The sequence below is a fragment of the Poecilia formosa genome, unplaced genomic scaffold (genome assembly GCF_000485575.1).
Source record: "Poecilia formosa unplaced genomic scaffold, Poecilia_formosa-5.1.2 Scaffold191, whole genome shotgun sequence".
In the NCBI taxonomy this organism is placed as follows: Eukaryota; Metazoa; Chordata; class Actinopteri; order Cyprinodontiformes; family Poeciliidae; genus Poecilia; species Poecilia formosa.
Genome location: NW_006800130.1, coordinates 256,281 through 276,940, shown reverse-complemented (window position 1 = coordinate 276,940; position 20,660 = coordinate 256,281). Strand labels below are relative to the sequence as shown.

The following is a 20,660-nucleotide window of genomic DNA, read 5'->3' as shown; positions in this document are numbered from 1 at the left end:
CTGACATGTATGCGCCGTAGTGTGGGGGATTTCTACCGGGAGTAACGGAGGCAGAAAGCAGAGCTGGATTTAAAGTTATGGCAAGTTTCATTATTTGTGATGTGCAACATGACTTGCCAGGATTAAATATGAAAATTAGGTTAACAATTAAGTTGATTTATTCTGCACACTATTTATACAGTATGCAGAATAAATCAACTTAATTGCTAATTTTCTTAATTGTAAAGAAAATCAGTTGAACCTCTTACGTGCCTGAGATGGTGTAAGGAAGAAAAAAAACAACTAAAAATCTCATTTTTCAGCAGTTAAAGTGAAATGAGTACTTAATCTTTCAGTGCAAAAGAAATAAAATGAAATAAAACACTGCTTCAAGTACTGATGACCCTATTTTCTTTATAAATTACAGACAAGAAAATATATTGATCATAGTTGCACATCTGACCAAACCTACACTCATCTCCCGTTAAAGAGAATAAAAGCAAATGAAAAAAAATTACATGTAAACATGAAATAGAACATACATGTTGAACGCAAAACCAAGATGGGATCTGAGCGTCCCCCAAGATTATGTTTAGCATTTTTAGAAACTGTTGTCCTTTTTCTTCTCACCATAAAAATAGAGAAAGATGCAGAGATCTGTTGCTGAAAGCAACTCTGTTCTTTCATTTCAGCCACTTTGGTTACTGTAAGATGCAGGCACAAGGAGCAACAGTCAATAAAACAGAAATAGACAGCAGAACAAACATCAACTCAAGAAGTGTTAGAAAATGTTATCTTGCTCAATACAGCCGTAACTTTGCAGGTCACTGTCAGAGTAAACCCAGCAGCAGTTTTGTATGTGCTTATTTCAAGAAAGTGACATGAGTGAGATATGAAACATTATTCAACTCTTTATTTCTGTGCATCTCACCGTTTGCTCCTAGAGCTGGTTTATTGCTCCTAGAATAATGCTGCCTTAAAAAGAAAAAAAGAATGTTGCATGTTTGGAGACCACTAAAGCTACATAATGCTGATAGATGTCCAGAAAATACCTGCACATACTTCAAAGAAATGTTTCATAACAACAATATGGCTGGGTGAAGAAGCATGGAATTCCAAAAGTGCCACTAGGTAATACATAAAAGTTGATCTAATAAATATTTATATATTTAACAATGATAAATATAAAAATAAATGATTGAGATAGTTAATTCAAATATTATGTTCTATTCCAAATTTATAATTAAGTATTAAATCAATTTTCTGAACAACATTGGTTTCTGACCAATTAAAAATGACAGCAGTGTCAGTTCTGATCTTTGACAGAGTAAAGTTGACAGAACATCTAAATAACTCTAAAATTAAATGTGCTTTTATTAATAATTTTAAAAAATAAGTGGCAAATTTAAACACTTATTGATGTCATAGATTATGACATCAATAAGTTTTGAATTTGAAAATGAGTGACATTTAAAAATATATATTTATTTATGTAATAGTGACATTTCTGGAATTCCATGAGGGAGTAATAAACAACATATAATCGTACACATAAAAAACAACTTTTTCTAATATTCTGAAATGTGTGCTTTATCTGTACTTCATAATTATACTGAAATAATAATAATAATAAAAAAGTTCCCAGTTGAAGTGGAGGGCAGGTTGCCTTCTAGTTTAGCTCTGTTGGTTTGATATAAAATGTTTGCTGCAACAGTGATTTCCACTGACTGAGAAAGATACTGAGCTACAGGAGTGGATCCAGCCACAATGCCAGAGAGCATGCTACTCCCCCATCAGGACTACAACCGCACCAGGGACTGATGGGCTCGTATTACACCAGAGCAGACAGAAAACTAGCACCGCCAGGCCTTCAGAGGAGCAGCTGCAGGAAGGTTAAAAAAGGAGAACCCTGTCCAGCCATTACACACACACACAGATAGTAACAAAGTGCTTTCTATTGCCCAACTGTTTCAGATCATCCATTTGTACTATTTTCCCTTCGGTCGTGGCTAATCTGCTTCAGTTTCTCCACCTACCACTATCAACTTGAATCTTGTTTTTTGTTCTCACACACAATTACAAAACAAAAGGCCAGAATTTAGCCACCATCCAGCAGCCATTGTGGTTATTGCTCCCTGGAGCTGACATGCAGGAGAGTCAACAGCTTGATTTAAATACAAAGAATCTCTAATCTGTTTGTTTTCGTAATAGCCAACAAAATAAAATGCTTAAACTGCAGCAGACAAACTTGGCAATATTTGTGAAAGTAAAGGCAATACAATACATCAATAAACAAATCACGTCAATTCCAGTTTATCCAATGTATTGTCATAGAAATATAAGTAAATTAGATAATTAATAAATCAAGTGTTTTCTATTTATTGGTCTGTTGATGCAGTGAATCAGGCTTAGAGCTGTGCACCGTCTCCATATATTGGCAACCATGGTAAAGATGTGTAACAAACCTTAAAATAATTCACTTTTTCATTGTTCTACCATAATCTCAGTGAAATACGAAGAAAACAACTTGTATCTTTAATATGATTTCATTTGTAATGTCAGAAAAAACACACTTATTAGCATTCAATCCTTACAAACAAAGATAATCAGAGCATTTTTACTACATAATTCATTTTAATTGGTAATCCAAGACTACGTATTTATCTGGTGACAAATAGCCTTACTTCTTTTAACCACTGGACACAATTAGAAGAACAGTAAGATGTTGGAGAACTGCAGTAGAGAAGCATCATGGAGTAACCAAGTCTGAAATGTGAGATAGAGGAAGAGCATGTGGAAGTATCTCATCACCGTTAAGTTAGGTGGAGGATCTGTGAATCTGTGTGCGCTCCGGTTCTTTTTATTTTCTGAGTATTTTAAAGAGGTTATGGTGCCATGTACTCTCATAATATTCCATTTGAAAGGAAAATAGACTCATATGATCAAATACTCAGTGTTAACTGTGATAGAGGATCTGTGATGCTGTGGGTTTATTTAATCTTCAAGATAGCTTGAGATTTATTGTGTCATCAACTCTTTGAAATGCCAGGAGCCTTTTACATAAAAAATGATGATGGTTTCTAATGGACAGCTGGAAATGGGTTCATTTTGGGGCCTTTCATCAGAAACATGATCCAAAACATACCAAAGAAAAAAAGACGTGGTTCAGAAAACATCAAATCGACCTTTTTCTTTGACCATTTTAGTCATAAATATTACATAAAACCAAAGGGGCGAGTTGAGAAAAGTGCATAAAAGAAACCTAAGAGTCTGGATGAGAAGACCCTCTGTGTATGCTCAAACCTTGTGAAATGAAGGCTAATAGGTGTCCGACTGGTAAAAGGTTTTACAGCGGGGATTTAAAAAAAAAAAATGCATTTTTGGCCCCACTGAATAAATTAAGACAGATTAAAACTTGTACCTTAAAAGAAATTACGAGTGAACTTGTGTTACTATCATGAAAGTATTTTCCATTTTAAGACTTTTTAAACATCTTTACCAAAAAAAAAATAACAGGAAGTATTGAAGGAGCCATATCTCTTCTTTCACGTAAAACAACTTCTGATAAAGTTACAACAGATAAAATCGTATTTTTCAACGATCGGCACCACTAAATGATATTTGAAGTTAATCTGTAAAAACTAAACGTACACTGCAGACTTTAGACTGACTATTGGTAGTGAAGGGAGATGTGATAACTGGTGAGTGAATCTTGATAAAAAGTCCCGTTGAACATTTCCCCCCACCCCCCAACTCCTTCCACGTCTCCAGCGCGTCTGACCTCACTTGAAACGCAGTGCTAAAAAAGGTATAATTTAATCTTCAATAACAAAATAACATTTCAGTTCTGGTAAAATATACATGGAAAAAAACCTGTCAATATAGGAAACAAACTATTTTGTACAAAAATGTACATCATTGCTCTTATTCTAACAGTTATAATAACATAGTATAATACACAAACTGAAGGGCAAGGCTGAAACCAAAATAGATCAAGCTCTTCATAAAAAAGTAACTGAAATTCATTGAATTTCAATTTGATGAAAACAAAAAAAAAATAAAATAAAAAGCAAATAAATGAGCACATTCAAAGTACTTAATTAATAAAAATCACATCAGCATTGCACATCTAGCTAGAACACTATCTACTAGAGCCAGTGAATCTTTGCTCATCGCGAGGATTTGTCTTAACTGCATCAGACGCTATCGAGCCACATGACACTGCAGGTTCAGTTCACTGGATTCTTAGAAAATAATTGAAAAACTACTTTCATACCCATCAGCTGATCTCGTATAGCACTGTATATGGATGTTCAACAAGACTTAAGAGATCGCCCCCAAAAGTCCAGTCATAAATATGTTTTCAAAAAAAGGCATTTGGTAATCACCCTGTCTGTTTTCCATTTCAACATCTCTTTCTTTTCTCCCTTTTCAAACTATTCCTCTCAGTCTTTTATAAAAGAGGTTAACCGGCTCTTTGTCTTCTTATAATAGCGAATGGACACAAAAAGACGTCGACTCCGTCGCAGCAGTTGGCCTTTCCAGACTCTCAACTCACTTGCGTCTCTTGAAGATGAATCAACTTCCTGGATTAACATTCATTACCTCCCACTTTTTCTCTTCATTACATACAGTGGCTCTCAAATATCTACACACCCCTGATAAAAAGGCAGATTTTTTTTTGATACATCATGTTACATTATGTGCTCTGGATCATTTAACAGAAAACATAAATCTGCTAGGGGAAAATCTAGAAACGAATAATGTGCCATACTTGATTGCAGAAGTGTGTATAAACTGAAACTAATACCTTACAGAAGCATCTTTTGATTCAGTTTCACCATCCAGCCTCATCAGCATACCACATCATGACTTGGTAATATTGGATTACTCCCCCATTCTGAAGACAAATCCTGTTCATAACCCGTTTCAGGAGGACCAAAAGACTTCGTAAGCTGTTGTTTAAATCAAAACTTTACTTTTTCTTTAGTGAAGCCATTCATGTGTTGATATGGATGCGTGTTGGGATGCTGGACTTTTCATTTTCCTTAACACCTGAAGGTGTTTGGAACCACTTTCTTTCTGTGAAGAAAAGTAACCCCAGATCATAATGCTGCTGCTACCACGTTTTGCTGTGTGGTAGGATGTTCTTTTTAAAACTGCAGTCATTTTTGTTTTTTGGAAAAATGCCTTCCTTTGCCACCTTATTTACAAATCCAGAGATATAAAAATTTTACTACACTGTTGAGCACATGTAATGCTTTGCAGATTTTCTACAGCCTATTCAGTTTTGCTGTCAGCCTCTTGGCAGCCTCCCAAAAATAATTACCATCATAGCATTCAATAGTTTCTGAGAAATGTCTGCATTTTTGTGTACCACAGACCGAGTACTGAAACTGAGACAAAAGCTACTTCAATAAAGCATTAGTTTAATGCTGGGTGAACAACTTCATCTATTTCTAACATATTTGCTTATTTATTTGTTGAGGAAAAATGTAATATGTCACATTAAAGATGGAAAAAGTCTTGAAATTACTTGTCACGATCCAAAGTTTTTTTTAAAACATAAAAAACTTGCAACTGGGGTATTTAGCCTTTCACAGCCCACTGTATGCTTCTCAGAAATAAATAACCATCTGCAATGCTAATCCACACCAAGAACAAAAAAATAAATAAAATAAAATAAAATCAACATATTCCATTCCACAGAAACATAAATTTTAGTTTCATCAGTTACTTATTTTCATAATTTATTTTTTTTGTGTGTTTTTTTGTAAAAAATAAAGTTCCTGAAATGACTTAAAAACGCAAAAAATAAAAATAAAATAAATGTCTTCAGGCTTTGCTAAGCAAAACAAAAACAAACATGGTAGTAGGAGAGAGGGGGATGCAACTAAGGAGTATAGGTGGTGGGAGAAAGATCCTGGTTTAGTGTTAGAAGGAGAGGTCCGAGTTGTTTTGTTTTTTTTCTGCAGGAGGAAGATGAGAAGCTGGGTTCTTGGTTCGGATCAAGTTGTCCTTCAACACTCCAGACTCCTAGCCGTCTTCTCACAAACCTGAACGGGCTTTGTGATGCTACAACCGCACCCTCAGTTGTCAATGAGCAACCCGCCCACCCAGCGGAGCTTGCAGGCGAACCACCGCCTGAGCGGACAAAAGTACTCGTAATGGAACTGTTTGAACTCGGGGGTTTGACGGATGTCGCTTAAAAATGCGATGTCAAGGTCTGACTCGGTGAGGATGATAAGGAGGAGGAGCAAGACAAAAAGGAGTCCAATGGTGACGAGAAGCAAGCGGAGGACGCTTAAGACGAACTTATTCACCTGTTCCACCTCGCTCAGGGCTGAGTCCTCCCCTGCTCCTTCCTGTGCAGCTCTACCGTCCGCCCCGAAATCGCCCCCATCCCCTCGCATCGGGGTGCCCGCCTCCGACTCCTTTTCCTCCTCGATGCTGCAGGGCGCGCCGTTTATTTGGCGTGAGACGGACATGTCTGTGCTGTGTTCAGCCACCGGGGTGGGAAGGACGCTGTCTGAGGGACTGTAGGCCTCGTCCGAGATGACTGCCATCCCCTCGCTGGCATCTGTAGCGTGGCTGCGGGACCGTGGTAGGAAAGACTCTCCATGGGACACCGAACGCACCGGTGTAGAGTGGGCACTGTCACGCAAAGACTCCAGACCTGGGGGAGTGGGTAAAAAGACAAAAAGTGAAAAAAAAAACTACATTAGGTTGGAAAGGTTGGCTTGAAAGACTAAAATATCTATGTAAAATGTTCGCACATTCCTCAATCATCGACCAAGTTCAAGAATTGCCTCTGTTGTCTGGATAATATGGTTATAAACAAATATGCAATAAATTTAACTATTTAGTCACATGTTGAGCCAGTTTAAAATGACAAATATAGTGTCAAAAAGTGGTTCACCAAGGTTAAGCAGGGACAGCTTATAAAATACTATTTCTAACTTCTAACTTTCTAACTTCTCATCTCACCATCCAAACCATCATCCAGCAATAGACAGGGCAAGAGGAGCAGTAATAAGAGAAGCATAAAAGAGGCCTGTGGTAACTATTGGGAAGCTGCAGAGTCCCAAAGCTTCAGTGGGAGAATCTGCTATTAGGAGAATTATAAGCAGTGCACAAACTTGGCCTTTTTAGAATACTGGCAACAAAAAAAGAAAAGAAAAAGTTAAACAAAGTCCAAATTGTAGTTTACTAGAAATTATAGGAGATGTATCAAACATGTGGAGAAAGGTGCTCTTGTCAAATGACTTCAACGTTTTTGGTCTGGTTGTACAACACCAAGATTTAGCATCACCTGAATACACCATTGAATACATCATGAAGTCCGCAGCACCATGCTGTGGTGATGCTTTATTTGAGCAGGAACAGGAAAGCTTGTCAGAGTTGATGGGGGAATGAATGGCACTAAATACACTCTTAATACTTGAAGAAAACCTTTTAGAGCCTACAAGAGACTTTAGTGAATATTTGTCACCTACCAGGGCAACAACCAAAACTAATGCCAAGAGGTGGAATGCAGGGCTGAATTAATATAAATATAAATAAAATCATTTATATTTTTTTACTCTATAATTATGCACTATTTGGTGTTAGTTTATTGAAAAATAATAAAAAAAAGAAATTACATTGCAAATGCAGGCAGGACACAAGCAGAACCATATAGGGAAAGAAATAGAAGACAACAAAAAAGGAAAAGCATGGAAGTTACAAATGGACAAAAACATACATAAATATCAAGGAGGAGGTAAGTAGAGAGAGCATGGAAGGAAGCACGAGAGGAGAAACTGAAATACATTTTTAACACAGGAAAACACTGCAGTCAGAAAACTAAATGGAAATCACTGTAAATATGACAACAAGAAAAACACAAAATCCTAAATCAAGTCCAGCAGATAATCACAGAAATGATCTGTGTCAAGGGACATAAACACATTCACAAGCCACTGGACCAAATTCTATAATTACTTTACCCTGTCTTCCACAAACACACAACTATTAGTCAAGAAAAATGTTTTAGTTTAAACATACAATGTGATAAGCTTTTCCATTTATTTGGCAATTTAATTGCACCAAGGAAGTGACCGCGGGGGAGATTAAAGAATCAGCAAGCAAGGTTTGCATCCAATTTTTGCACCAGTCCGTCCAGAAGCAAATCACCCCCACAATATAATTTTCCCACGACCAAGGATACAGAACCTGCCAGGCATTTCAATGGTAGTGTTACCATCTGAATTTGAAGAATTCTCACTGGAGGTCTGCCATAGAGCAGAGACAGAGCAGAGACAGTCACACCCCGTGTCCGATAATGTTTTTCTTAGAGTCAAACCATCATTGAATGGAGTTTGTATTTCAGGGACTTTCCAGCTAGCATAACAAAATAATTCAACCTTGGCCAAGAAATACTGAACAGATTTGTTTCAGCAACAGAGCATCCGTAAGGTAAGATGTAAATTACAACGCTGCCTTGCCTTGAATTTTGAGCTTTCTCATTAATCCATGTTAAAGTTTGCTGAAATGCTTAAACAATTTAATGCACAGCCTCAAATAATTCCTGGAATCACAAGAATACTTCAATTATTAGAAATCCATTATGAAGTTTCCTTAGCCAATATGAACTGTTAGTACAAGTTACAAATTACCATTATATCAAAGGGGGGAACTATATTATTTGAATAAACTTCAACTCTGTTGACAACGTGTTGCACATTTCAAAATGCACAAATATAAAACTTCAGAAATATTTTTAATCATGATATTTTTAATATCCAGAAAAAGCCAGAATGATATTAAAATGTGCTTAAACATGATGAATTAGTTCTAGTTCTTTTGCTGGAACACATAATTTAGGGCAATCTGATTTTGAAAGTTTTTTGTGTCCCCCCTGTTGCTGAGCTTGGCTACAGCCAAGTCCCCTAAATCATACAACAAAGATTCACTAGCAGGGTTTAAAAAGTCAGACTGTAAATTGTCTACTCTGCTGCAAATGATGAAAGTACAGTGAAGGAGAGACGCTCTACAGTAAATCTGAGACATGGCAGAGTACTTTGCTGATGGTGTCACATTCTCACAAGGGTCAAAGCAGCAACATTACACCGTTACTGTAAAATGAGGGGGATTAAATTTAAGCATTTCATGAGAAAACAGGTCATAAAAATATAGTTTTAAACTCTCAGAACAGCAGAAAGGATTACATCTAAAATCCAAACCTCTGCTGACATTAACGATAGTCAACAAAAGTTTTCCTTTGAACCAACAGCTGAAACCAAACAACCAAGAAGCACAGGAAACTGCACGAAGTGTGTCTCATTACCACCATAAATGTGCAAAAAGCTAACAAGAAAACAATTAAAAAAAAAAAAAAAAAAAAGCTTCATTTGGAGCCCACTTTACCTGCAGGACCACTGGCCTGAGAACAGGGCAGCGGAGTACCCAGACGAGGACTGAGTCTGCTGGGCTCCTGCTGCCCCATCAGGGAAGGGTAGAGGGGCAGGACGCCGAGGGCCTTGCCCAGCATACGGGGCCCCAGGCTCAGCACGCGGACCTTCACGTCCCGGTAGCAGTGGTTGATCATACGCAGGTGAACGTTCACCCGAGTGGTGATGCGGATCAGACACTTCACCATGGCTGGAGCATGCAGGAGCCTGTTCTGTCTTTATGGTCCCCGCCCAAAGTCCAGGCTTCGGGTTAAAGGCTTTATTGCTTCTGACAGAGGGGGAAACGGTAGCTTTCTGTGAACACTGCTATGATCAGCAGCACTAGCCTCCCAAGCTTGGCCCCACCCAGGCCAGTGACATACATGGAGCAGAAGACACTGGTTATTTTCAGCTGAGGTATTTATACCTCCCTAAGACATCTAGTCAGCACACAAGCGACGGTGGGAAAGTCTTGCTGCTCTGCTTAATATACACAACACACCTACTTCTGTCTTCCATCCATATTATTGCACACAGAGCACAAAGTTAAGAGTGTGACCGTGTGTCACCGCTTTACCCCAAGGCCAATCGGTTCTGGAGCAGAAGGCCGCAAGTCACTTCAGATGGCAGTGTGTTGGCAGAACAGAAACATAAGCGTACACATATAACTTAAAGGCTCTGCTGATCTGAGTCAAAGTGACTGAGTGATGCTCACGCCTGCAGTCGCCTGTTCTGACACGAACTCAGCCAAATGGCTCCAGTTTCAGGCAGAACGTGAGAGAGTTTGAGATGATTAGCTGAAGACAGAGGAGGAGGAATTCTCTAAAAACAGGCCCAGAGGCTCTCTAATTCAGTTCGAGTTCAGAGTCAGAGACTTTGCGGACACATAAAATAAAGGATTGTGCCTTGCAAAGGCATTCGTCGGGCTTGAACTATTTCTGCAAGTTTGTCACGGTACAAACTCATAATTCAAGGTGTTCTGTTGGGATTTTAGGCGACGAATCAAAAATACCAAAACAAGTGAGTGCGATGGAAGGAAAACGATACATGGCTCCCGAAATTTTCAACAGATATCATCGCAGCTCTGGCTGTACATTTGTGTTGTCCTGCTGGGTCTTTTGTAGCTTCAACAATTTCTTCCAGAAATGATGTATTTAGCTTCATCCATGCTCACATCAACTCTGACCAGCTGCTCTGATCCTGCTAAGGAAACACGCCCCCACAGCATGATGCCGTCACGACAAGGATTGTGTGCGGAGTTAGCTTTCCTCCACACACACCGTTTAGACTCTTATCGTGAAATAATCGATGTCTAATGACGTGGATTCTATTTTAGGACTTCAAGGTAAAGGACATTAAAGACATATGGACGATTTTCTTTGATAAGCATGTTGGGAAAAGTTTTGAAATTTCGGGTTGCAACTTGACAAAATAGGAAATGTTCAAATGTTAGGAATGTATGATTGGCTTGCTATTGAGAAACACATGGGCAACTATTTCCTTACCCTCCATGATAGATATGTGCACAGCTCTCCGACGTGTACGGGGAACACTGCTGAGGCGAGGCCCATGGGTGATGGATGGACAACTTCTACTGGGCACAAGGCCAGCCCTGTTATTTAAAAAAGACAACCAACATAATACAGGTTTAAATATCAAAGAATTAAGCACAATGTAACCATTAGGAGGCAGTGCTGTAGAAATATTTACAACAACAACTAAGTATGTGAGGTCATTTTTTACCCTACCTGTGTATTTCTGGAGGTTCACGTTTGATTCTGGCACTTTGCTCCATCACCTCTTTCGCTACTCTTCCACTGTTTTAAGATAAAGAAACGATACACATGGGAAGTTTAGCAGTTTCAAAGTGTGATCAGTTGCCCTTCATTTCCACCTCTACCTCCCCTCTCCTCTGAGGTGTCGCAACCATCCTCTGGGAAGAAGCAGCACAAAAGGTCGGGAAGTCACATCCTCCGGAAATAATTATATCCACCTCCAACTGTGTGTTTTTAGTTTCAATGTCCTCTCCTCCCTGTTATCACTCAGGCTGCCTTGCCGGGTAGTCTACCTGTAGCGGAAACGGCTGCCCTTGAAGAACAGGTTGCTGCTGGAGACGGTGCGAACCTGGCTGGACTTCTCAAGCCTGACCAAACGAAAGGAAAAAAAAAAAAAAAAAAAAAGAAACAATCAAGTCAGTTAAATTTAAAGAAAGGATAGAAGAAAAAGAATCATTAAACAAACTACTAATATTTTCCTCCATGATTTGCTTGCCAGTAGCAATCTATGAGGAAATGTGTAAAAAAAAAGAAAAGAAAAGAAAACAGTTCTTGGAACAGAAAACAGGATAACTAATATGTATTCGCATTGCAGAATACAGATAATACACACAGGATTTTTTTTTTTTTTTTTTAATTGACACTCGCAGGTTGGATAAGTATATTCGATCAGGAAGGTGGGAAAAGTTGTTTTAGTTTTATTTTTTTATTTATTTATTTTTTTTGCCAACAAAAAAATAAAAACTACTACTGCTAGACTACTGCTCTCAAACAAGCAGTATTCTAGGTGAAATGGGCTGGAGGTGACAATATTTTAAAGGTCTTTCAAAGTTTTTCTTCGGATCTCAGGAGCTTTTTCGTTCTTTCTAGTCCCTTTAACTGAAAATGGCAGCATTTTAGGCTATGTGTTGTGCTTAAAAGTTTGAAAACTGGAAAACAAAAGACAAAGACTCAAACCTAAAAACTCCTGCACATGCTTCAGTAGAAGAGCTGTCATTACTGCACTCCTTTTAAAAGCAGAATCTGTTTTTTAAGCTCTAATGACCTTTATTGTGCAGTAAATAAAGGGGAGAGAGAAGCAAATGTCCCAATCGAACCCAGGACAGCTACATTGAGAACTATAGCCTCTAACCATGGTGCTAGCACTCTACCCAGCACCCCAGACTATTAGTTTTTTGTTAATCAGCTGTAGATCATGGAGATCCTGAACTGTAACTCATGGCTAAGACATTGGAAGCATCTATCAGGAAAAGCACTGAAGTGTTTGGAGTCTCATTCCTGAGCCTGCTCAGAAACTAAAGATCAGCATGACCTCACGTCTCACTTCTCCAGCTGATAAACAAGCTGAAGGGAAGGGGTTTTAAGGACACCATCGTGATGTGATGGTATCCTGTCTGACACTGTTCGGGGATGGAGAGAGGGCGAAAGAAGAGCCTAATAAAATATGAAAGCTGCAGACTCACTTGTAAAACGCCTGATTCTCCACGCCACACTTCCAAAGGTGCTTGCATGCCTCCGGCGTGGGCGCAAAGTACGTTAAAATGATCTTTCTGTCCTGCACAAAAGAGATATGGAGGTTTGCAGAAAAAGATTAGCCAGCTGTGACAAAAAGCCACACCTCCGAAGCAAGACACATTAAATAAATTCACTTGCTCACCTCCTTCTGATTTGCATATATGTGGAAAGTCTTGGCTTCGAATTTGAGCTTGGACACCTCGTTCCTGTCCGGGAGAGCAAGCGCAATCACCGGCACACGTACAGCCGCGCAGAAACAGAAAGCCACAACCTCTTTAAATATTCATGCAGCCACTTTGAGATCACATAAACAGCCACGGCGCTTCATGTTTAGCTGACAAAACAAATTAGCGATAATATTCCCCAGAGGAAGAGAAAGAGAAAATAGAGGATGGAGAACAACTGAAGGCAAACAAAGTAAGCTATTAAAAATACACGAAAGTGCATTTGCCTTTATATTGATGACAACAATCATGCCCGTTACAGAAAACAGAAAATTACTCTGTTGTAGGTGTTTGTTTGTTTTTTTTTAAATTACGTAAATACTGTTGGTATGAGCCACTTTTTGACCTCTACTAAGATGCTCAACACATCTAGCTTCTGTAATTAGCCATCTGTGCATGTAAAAGCCGCTGTCTCGAGGCACAGGCACAGGCAGAGGAACAGACTGTTGACAGTGGCTGTACAACCAGCTGTAGTACACATCATGTTATAAATAACAAACAACAGGTATGTCAGACTACATAAAGTAGAGGCCTGCCTCTTTTTTTTTTTTTTTTAAGTCTTTGCTGTTTGACGTCCACACAAGACGCCACAGACCATGATGAGAAAGCTTTGGAGTTTTGTCATAAGAGGAAATAGATAAAGTCACTTTATAGAAAATAGATAAACATGTCCAAATAAATAAATACATTCCCTCTCCATTAATAAACTTTGCTTCTGGTGTATTAGCCCTAAATATTTTCTAGTACACATAAATGGTTTTAGTGGGTGGACTTATGGTGTTTCAATCAGAAAGTTGTATGTTAGATTCCAGCTTCCTCCTGTCGCATGTCGATGTGGTCCTGGCCAAGCCACTTATCCTCAAGTTACTTATTTATCTGCACTTTATACGAAGGTGTAAGTGTTACCATATCATATCATATCTATCTAAGAGTCTTCATGTTTGCTCTCACCATTTAAGAAAGTGAACTCTCTTGTTTCCCTGAAGAACCACAAAGCCAAATGGCGTGAAGGCGAGAAAAGCGGGGTTCCCCGACACATCCTAAAATATTTTAAGATATACAATCAGATTTAGATGCAACAAAAAACAAAACAAAACAAAACAGAAGACATAGATATATGGACCAATTTTTGACACGCAAACAAAAGTAGGTAAAAGGCCATAAAATAAAATTACGTTTTGTTGCAACAGTGATGGTAGGATGGAAAAAGCTTTTCTCCTGTACGATTCCCAAACAACCGGTGGCAATTAGACAGCATTTAGTGGTTGTTGAGACTACATTATTACTAAGAAATTATTAGACACTGTGATCAACCATTCCCTAGTATTATATTTTTTCCTACTGAACAAATGTACTCATGGTTAAAATTGAATTTTTCTCAGAAATTAGGAGTGAGATTATACAACTGCAAAGAGATTTTTCTTTTCATTTTGTAGCATCTTATATAGACGAGGACTAATATATAGACCATTCTGGCAAAAATGTGTGTTCGAGCAACTTTCTGTGGCAATAGTTTAACATGACAGCTTGGACTGAAATGCCTGAAAAATGTCTAGTAATTAGTACCACGGTAGTTAAAAAACTGCCTCTCACCTTACATGGATGCGGATCAACACCATATGTCTCCAGCATCTGGGCTTTCAGCAGGAAATTTCGCTCTGATGTTTCAGGAGTCTGTCCGCTGAGGAAAAGCAACAGCCCAGATGTCAGTTCATAATGAGCCTCAGTTGCAGAGGAAAGGCTTTGCCACAAGTGGGCAGCAGCGTGTAATGTTATGCAGCATTCATCACTAAACATCTGACTTGATTGATACAATAAGAACCTTTTTCTGTGTGTCATTAAATATTTTAAAACTTATCTATGCGCCAGCCTACATTTAACCTAATATCTTACCTAAAAAAAATGTAAGAAATATATAGATTTGTGAATTAATTCAGTAATGCATGTAGTTGTGTATGAATGAGATGTAAAAGAAAAATAATCTGTGGCCTGATTAACAAAAAAATATTTATTGTCTTTACAGGTTCCACTTTGTAATTTAGGTTTTGTGCTGGTGCCAATGCTTATTTCCAACAATAACCATTTATAATTTCACCTATGCAAAAAGAATAAAAATGAGTAGATCTTTATTTATCTTTCCCATCTGTTTAGACAACTGATATTTACCAACTAATACTTCAAAATATAGGCAATTACAAAAATGTAAGGGGATGTTTAGTGATGTTTTTCAAAAAGCAAAATCTGAATTAAACGTTTATCTACATCATCTCTTACATCAACTCAGTTTTGTGTATTTCTGCGATCCGGCGCTCCAGTTTCTCCGAGTGCTTGGGAAAGAACTGAAATTTGGAGCTGTAACCTTCAGGATGCTTCCTAGGGTCGTAATCACCAATCTCGGCTAGAGGCGGCATCAGAAAAAAAGATAAAAGGAAGTTAGCTCATTCCCCAATCCTGGCCCGGGATTAGCCGAGGCCCTTCATGCCACATTGCACGCTCTAAGCTGACCGTGATGCTGATTTCTCTCTACAAGGAGAAGCTGACTAGGCAGGCCATCTTTAATTTATCAGCACATCTTCCACCAAACAGGAGCCTGCCCTCCCAATGAACGCGGTGCTTTCTGTGAAGCTCGCTGCGCCAGACTCCAGCATCATCTCTTGGATTTTTGTTTCTGTAGCTGTGCACGTCTGACGAGGTCCCAGACAAAATATTGCACCAGCTGAGAACAATTATAATTTACACAAATACTAGAGAGCAAGCCGCTATAAATAAACTGACAATTAGGTGTGAAACGATGATTACGTATCTTACATAAAAACACATGCAGGTACTTTAATGAGGTTTTTTTTTTTTTCACATAACTAGAAAAGCCACAGGAAATTAGCCTTCTAGCTATGTAAGTAAGCTAATATGCAGAATATAGACGAGCAGCACTCATTTCTGTCTCTTTTACTTACCTTGAAGGATGTAGGCAGCCAGCATGGCAGCATCTGAGGTTTTGCACAGGAGGCGGCCGTGGTAGAGGTCTCTCTTTAGCTGCAGGAAGACCAAATATCTACAAAGGACAAACATATATGTCAAAGAAGCACTCAACGCAGAAAAAATGCAAAACTAGAGCAGGAGTAGCAGTACAACAAACTCAATTCATTTCAAATCACTTTATCAAGATCACTTTCCCTAAATGTGGGTTTTAATCATTTGATTTTCAGCTCTTGGAAAAATAAAAAATAAAATAAAATAAGAGCAGAAACACCCTACAGGAGAGAGCTGCTCCTCATGCTTGTTTTTGTAGCCTCCAAAACTAGTTTCAAACTGATCCAACCGCTCAGCTCCTCAAGGATGAACGTTAATGAGGCAACATTTGTAGCAGAGATTATGATAATGAGAAGTGGTGCTGACTATTATTTCCTGCTATCATTATTCTTTGTATTTTAGAGGCAAGGACACTGCAGTGGAATTACTGAACATCTGCTTTTAGGCAATAAAACAGTCAGGCAGACCTAATTTCTTCACTCTGTTACCTCCACAAAAGCTGATGACGTTTATTTAAAAGTGGATCCTTTTGTTGAATACAAAATGAATGTTGCATCACATGATAGGACATATTTACTCTGCTTCCTTTTGTTTTCTTATACTACTGTTTCTGTGCCTTGCAGAGCATTCATACCCTATGAGTATTTTCCCATTTTGTCATATTACTGATGAAATGTTTACTTTGGTTTTTTTTTTTTGGGGGGGGGGTGGAGGGTGCTAATTTTAGTCCCCTTTACTTTAATAGCCCTAGATAAAAATCTTACATGCCTTCAGAAGTCACCTAATACATACAATTTAATCTCCAAGAAAATCCAGCTGCACTGTGAAGATTTGTCAGAGAATATTTGCGGACAAATATGAAAATCAAGAAACACAGCAGGAGGTCAGAGAGGAGTTTAAAGTGGAGTTCGACTGGTGGAGATCCTCATCAGTTATGACAGGAGCCACCAAACACTTTGATGGTGTCGGATGTTGACCTTCTTAGTCGGACCGCGACCCCAAGCGAAATTTTGACTTAATAGCCAAAATATATGCCACACTGTCACATTAAAAAGTGTTTAAAATGTTACAAATCTTTTATCGTTTCCTTTTTGTAACTGATGACAACCTTGTGTTAATTTACCGTGTAAAATAAATAGAAATTCGTCAGTGTAAAATGACAAACTTTGGAGAAGTTCAAAGTGTTTTAGTCTGTTTGTGAGGCAGGCTGATTGCCAAATAATAACTCCAAAACATCGGGAAACCTTTACAACTTCCTTCATTGGATTAAATCTCTGGGAGAGAGAGAGAGAGAGAGAAAAAAAAAACATATCCTGGAAAAGCTGCTTATTTTTGTGTTTGTTTTATTTTTGTGTTTTGCTATGCAGCACACAGAACAGTCTGACCAAATCATGGTGATTTTTTTGCTCTCCCACCCTCTGCGCAGTGACCTCTCCACTGTCATAATCATGTATCATGCTGTCCTCCTTCCCTCCCACTCTTCTTTTTGCTTCACACTTTCAATCAGCCCTCCTTGCCCCTTATCTCCTCTATCCACTCTATTCATTATATACACACTACATGCGGTGCACACTGAATCTCATTACGCCTCGAACAGAGTGGACTCCTCTCTCTTCAGTCGGGTAATAAAAACATGTGGACACTAGACACACATTCGCCAGCTGACTGTGCTCTGCATCATCTGGAGGAAATCTGCCTTTTTTTTATTTATTTCTGTAACCTAATGTGGGTATTAAGAAATGTGACATAACTGTATTTAGAAAAAAATTACCAAGTTGCGGAAATGTGTTCATTTACACAGAAAAATCTTGCCTCATGTTGCCTTTTAATGTGCTTTCCATTATCCTGGAGAGCTACTAGGAAAGGCTTTTATGTTTCTCCCAGCTCCTCCTAAAAACTGTAATATTTAGCATAATGTTTTCAAACCCAGTGCTCAGTCATTTTAATTATGAAACGTTTACAAGTAACGCTTTAAAAAGAGCCACGTTCGGGCAGCCCAAAGGCTTCATACAAACATCTGCTCTGAAATTAAACGTAAAAAATAGTCTTTCTGTAAAAAGGTCTTTGCTCATCATCAACTGAAACAGATGCAAATTACCTCTGTAGAAGGAAAATTAGGGTAAGAAGCATTTATTAACTCCTTCTAGCTGAATGCCACCACATGTCATACCGAGTGATTTCCTCCTTGAGAGCAGCAGGATCAGGAGGGTAGAACTTTACTCTCAGACACATGGTGAACGGAGGCTGAGCTGCAGGAGACAAAGAGGAAAGCTTTAGATTAGACAGCTCTGTAAGTGGAAGTGAGCGGGAAGATTTAGCTCTTGTATGCAGAAAAGAAGATAATTTCTTTTAAATCTTCATCAAATGTGCTCATAAAATGTGAATTTTGAACATGTCTAAAGATAAAAGCCCATATCAGAACACATGACGGTGGCATCCTTAACCCCTTAGCATGCAGCGGAATGCCAGCATGCTGTTTTTCCATTCTATTTTCTGAGGGTGCAGGTTAAGGGGTTTAACCAATAATGTGGAAATCTTCCAACTAACTTCTAGTGTTTTAAAATATCTATTTTCTCCGTCTGTTGTTCTTTAGTAAAACAAACGTTGTTGCACTTGATATGCACTGAAGCGAAAAGCTTTGTTGCCTCAAACTTAGGAAGGGTCTGTGTTGGTTTATGCACTTAAAAAGAAGTGAAGTAAACTTACACAGAAGGTACTTACATTTCATTTGCTTTGAAATTGATTTGGTGAACTCCAACCAGTGCTGCATCGGGAATGAAAAAGAGAGACAAAGAAAAATGGCAAAATGTCTGAGCAAAAATTACCTCAGCAATAGAACAATTCTCACATTGTGTCATTAAGCAGACACTTCCAATCTCAGCTGCCTGTATGCTTGGTTGTTACTACTGACAGTTTTCTGGAGAAACCCATCCAGACAACACTTAAGGATGTGACAGAGCTGACTGTGAAGTGCAGCGGCATAAAGCTGTTTGGAATATAGACGATCTTGTAAGTTGTTTTTTTTTTTTTTTTTCCAAGATCTTCAGAAGATGTGAAGATGCAATACTGTTACATGTCAGTGGAAGAAAGATTTCTCTGGGAGATCAATTCTTCCATTGAGACAAACACATTCTCTTTGAAACCTTGTCGGACCCACGTCCTGTAAATGGAACCCTGATTCTGTAACATATTTTTCCGGTGATGCATTCTCATCAACAAAATCCACCTACTCACAGCAGCTAATATAATAGCTCTGAGCAGACGGGTTGGAGATGTAGCATTATCGTGGGTCACCTGATGTCAGAATTTCTAAATGGTTTCATCCATAAAGCAAAACATCTATGCTTCCAAGTAGAAGCACACAAGCATTTTAGTCTAAACATAACCATTTCTGTGGATAAACTGCATCTATCTGCATTATATTAATTCGACTGAACAAAAAGAAACGCATTTGAGCATCTCTGCTTGTCCTTTTACATTTTTAATCCAAAGACAAACTCGGTTTTGTATCTCAGTATCTTCTTTTAAGGCAAGTTGTTGAAGATTAATTGCAAATGACAGCAATGAAAAGCCATCCTGTGGATGACCTTCTGTAGTAAAAAGTACTGTATCTTATTAAGAATAAAATGAATTTTAGAAAATGCCTCCAAAGATCAAACATCCAAAGCCAGAGTTCAGTCAAACACAGATGCTCACCCTCTGCTTGTCTGGATCCACATATCTGATGCCAAAGTAGTCTTTCTCCAGTAGGTTTAGATGGTGGCAGAGGAGGTCAAACAGATACTGTCCTTTTGCATCCCGCTGTAAGAGAGGACAGGAAAAGCTACACTTAGGCCACCATCTGTGCATGAATGTTCTGGAAGATTCAAAAAAAGACAAGGCTGGGGAGAGATTTAATATACGAAACTGTGTAGCTCGTCTTTTTTTCCAGATATCTGTGGTAATAATCCACAGCCAGAACCATCTGTGTCTGAAATAAATTCTGTCACACAGCTCAAAGAGAAGCGAGAAGACAGAGGACCGATTAAAAGTGCCCCACCAGGGAGTTTTGCTACTATGTTGAATTCTGAATCTTCAAAGGGGCACAACAGCCAGAGGAGGAACACTCGAGAACCGTCCGTCCGTCCATCCATTCCTACTCTCACTCTGTGTTAGATGAAACTGATGGCTGACTGAAATGCCCCAGGCAGCGCTTTCCTCCCTGCTGTAACTCATGCTGCAGATAACAGGCACTTCATTAGGACAAAGGCCTGTCAATACCAGGCATGTTGTTTAATCAGCCTGACTATATATGACCAAACGCTGACTGGAGTGCAGCGGCCGGAGATAGCTGACCTTTTTGTAGAGCGATCGAGGAGCTTCATGGGTGCTCGCTGCTGTCACTTTAAGACTATTAGTCCAATGTAATGTCCCTAACAGAGCTGACATGCCTGCTAACTGACCAGACCTAAATAACTGAGGAGTAGCTTTCTTCTCGGAAGCAAAGATATCATTTTCATTCCATTGCATGAAACTAACAACTCAAGGTGTTAAGCACCTAAATCTCAATCACTTTTACAGGACTATGATCTCTAAACTACAACAACAAAATGGTCAGCAGCCTAGAAATAAAACCTGTGGCCGTCTTAAATTTGCATGACGCTTGTTTTGCAAAATGATTTCTATATCAGCATGTTCTGCTTCAAAGGAGCGAGGCTATATATATA

The 20,660-nt window shown here is 38.7% G+C and overlaps 1 protein-coding gene across 1 annotated transcript in view; it reads right to left on the bottom strand.

Annotated features, from left to right (window-relative positions):
- Window positions 1-5,776: 5,776 nt before the first annotated feature.
- frmd5a (FERM domain containing 5a) overlaps window positions 5,777-20,660 on the bottom strand; it is a 49,762-nt gene continuing 34,878 nt past the window's right edge. Inside the window, exons 2-14 of the mRNA XM_007566384.2 lie at window positions 19,651-19,755; window positions 18,676-18,718; window positions 18,125-18,203; window positions 15,879-15,976; window positions 15,199-15,322; window positions 14,518-14,605; window positions 13,876-13,964; window positions 12,843-12,906; window positions 12,649-12,740; window positions 11,479-11,553; window positions 11,159-11,227; window positions 10,916-11,022; window positions 5,777-6,655 (exon numbers count right to left, since the gene is read on the bottom strand). Of these exons, the coding sequence (XP_007566446.1) occupies window positions 6,069-6,655; window positions 10,916-11,022; window positions 11,159-11,227; window positions 11,479-11,553; window positions 12,649-12,740; window positions 12,843-12,906; window positions 13,876-13,964; window positions 14,518-14,605; window positions 15,199-15,322; window positions 15,879-15,976; window positions 18,125-18,203; window positions 18,676-18,718; window positions 19,651-19,755 (1,620 nt within the window). The 3' untranslated portion in view covers window positions 5,777-6,068. The remainder of the gene's footprint in view (window positions 6,656-10,915; window positions 11,023-11,158; window positions 11,228-11,478; window positions 11,554-12,648; window positions 12,741-12,842; window positions 12,907-13,875; window positions 13,965-14,517; window positions 14,606-15,198; window positions 15,323-15,878; window positions 15,977-18,124; window positions 18,204-18,675; window positions 18,719-19,650; window positions 19,756-20,660) is intronic.